General features: G+C 39.2%; 1 protein-coding gene across 2 annotated transcripts in view; it reads left to right on the forward strand.

Annotated features, from left to right (window-relative positions):
- The first annotated feature begins 392 nt into the window (after nucleotides 1-392).
- The window catches only part of plp2b (proteolipid protein 2b), a 20,983-nt gene continuing 19,455 nt past the window's right edge, over nucleotides 393-1,920 (forward strand). The window contains exons 1-2 of one of the 2 annotated variants that reach the window (XM_014010992.1): nucleotides 393-403; nucleotides 841-952. In XM_014010992.1, coding sequence (XP_013866446.1) covers nucleotides 857-952 — 96 coding nt within the window. In that variant the 5' untranslated portion in view covers nucleotides 393-403; nucleotides 841-856. Of the gene's footprint in view, nucleotides 404-467; nucleotides 521-840; nucleotides 953-1,920 lie in introns of those variants that run through there. The other variant, XM_014010991.1, reaches the window with a different exon arrangement.

The following is a 1,920-nucleotide window of genomic DNA, read 5'->3' on the forward strand; positions in this document are numbered from 1 at the left end:
TATTACAAAAACACAAAATAAATAAAAATAAGTATTTGTGTACAAGCTGTTTAGATTGTCAAAAAGCCTGTGTTTAGTTCATGAACTCAGACCAGTAATATTTGGGGTCACAAGTTTTTGCCACGGATATTTTGTGGGTCAGAAGACAAAAAGTTTGTGAACCACTGATATAGACTATCTTGGTGTCAATCTCTTATTGGTTTCRAACTCATTGCACTTGTAAAAATATCCTAGATGTGTGTTTATTTATTTATGTTTTAACTCATGCCTTATCATGTAGTTAAAAAATAAAGAAAAGTCAATTTTATGTCAATTTTACAAATGTTTTGGTAGGAAATTTAAAATGACTCTTTGTTGCAGACTGAGCACAGTTCAAAACCAGTGAAGGAAACTTACGTCAGAGGTGAATAACATTAAATAATTGCTAAAACGGCTTGCCATAGTTATCTTCACAGAGCGTGGGAGCTGTTTTGTGTAAAGTCTGGAAATGTCTCAACTTTTCCAACACGGCCTCTAAAGGGTTAGCATATTTTCATGCTACTGCTTTCCCCTCCCTCCTTGGAAAAAAAAAAGAAAGAAAGAAAGCCAACGCCCCACCKTTAGCTAGCTCTTCACTTCTTCTTGCAGTGGTTGATTCATCCGGTCGAACAGCAGCAGAAAGAAATACTCGGTGTTTTTATTTTTGAGTCTGGATCAGAGATCTTCAACAAGTCTGGAGCTTTTCCTCCTGAAGTTTCCCTCWCTGTGAACCCGCTGTTCGTTCAGACGCGGCTCGTCACTTTTTGACGCTAAGTCCCTTCCTTCCTTTATTTCCTTCTTTCTTTTTTTTTTATTTAATAGTGTAAATTCGTCCAGGATGGCAGACACCGGGTCCAGCCCTACAKCTAACTACATGGAGAAGCTGCAAAGTTACGTGAAGACCCAGAAAGGTTTGATCCTCGCAGCAGAAATAGTGAGTAAACGTGTTCAGAGCTACGTGCGCTGCTGGCTGCTACTTAATGTTTCATGAGCTTTTAAAGCGAGTTCATGCTGTGTTGTATTCGCGGCTCACTGAGGAGGAGTAACCAGCCTGTAAAAAGAAATATTGATTTTTAGCTATCTTTTTACAGGCTGTTTTAACCGAGCCATTTTGTTACACTCCTCTTCACATGTACGACGTTCAAATTTCGTGCAGCTACCACTTTCCTTTCTCAAGTTAAGACAAAAGTTAATCTTAAAGAAACACGTTGCTTCCTGCAGAGACCCCCTTCTCAAGTCTGCAGAGAGGTCACGTGACTTAATCACATTAAACCCCACAATTTTAACACCTGATTCAGTGACTCTGCTATGATTACACAAACAACACTTTTCTTATTTTGGAGGCTTTCAGTCAMCTCTGGATTCACTTAATTTAAGTGGAATATTAAAACCCCACAGCAAGCCCATAATAAATGTGTTGTCSGGACAAAGTTCAGTCACTTCCTGTTTGGGAAGACAGCTGTATTTATATTGTTTGTCACCACTTTTTTTCACTTGAATGCTTTTGGTTTGCATTTGAGAGCGGCGCGTTCCCTGAACACAGGAGTCGGTGTGACCTTCATGCTTTGCATACCATCTTCACTTCCACTGGTTCAGAATGTAACGGAGCACATTTACATGTGAGGCTCAAGCAGAGCCTGGGACTGTTCCTACACAACGTTAGACACATTTACATGGCGCTTAGAGTAACTTACCCCAAAATTAACTTTTTTTAAAGCTGATAAACTGTCTAGAATGYGTCTAAAATGTTATATAGTACTGTTTCTGTGCTAATTGTGATGTTTTTGTGCGTATTTGTTCAAATCTGTAATATTTGGTCTAAAAACATGTTTTTGCTGCTCATATGGTAGAGCAGTGGTACTGCAGGCTAATTTGCTATTGGTTAACGGCTCTCCACGGTGA

This window comes from Austrofundulus limnaeus, unplaced genomic scaffold (genome assembly GCF_001266775.1).
Source record: "Austrofundulus limnaeus strain Quisiro unplaced genomic scaffold, Austrofundulus_limnaeus-1.0 Scaffold75, whole genome shotgun sequence".
Taxonomy (NCBI): domain Eukaryota; kingdom Metazoa; phylum Chordata; class Actinopteri; order Cyprinodontiformes; family Rivulidae; genus Austrofundulus; species Austrofundulus limnaeus.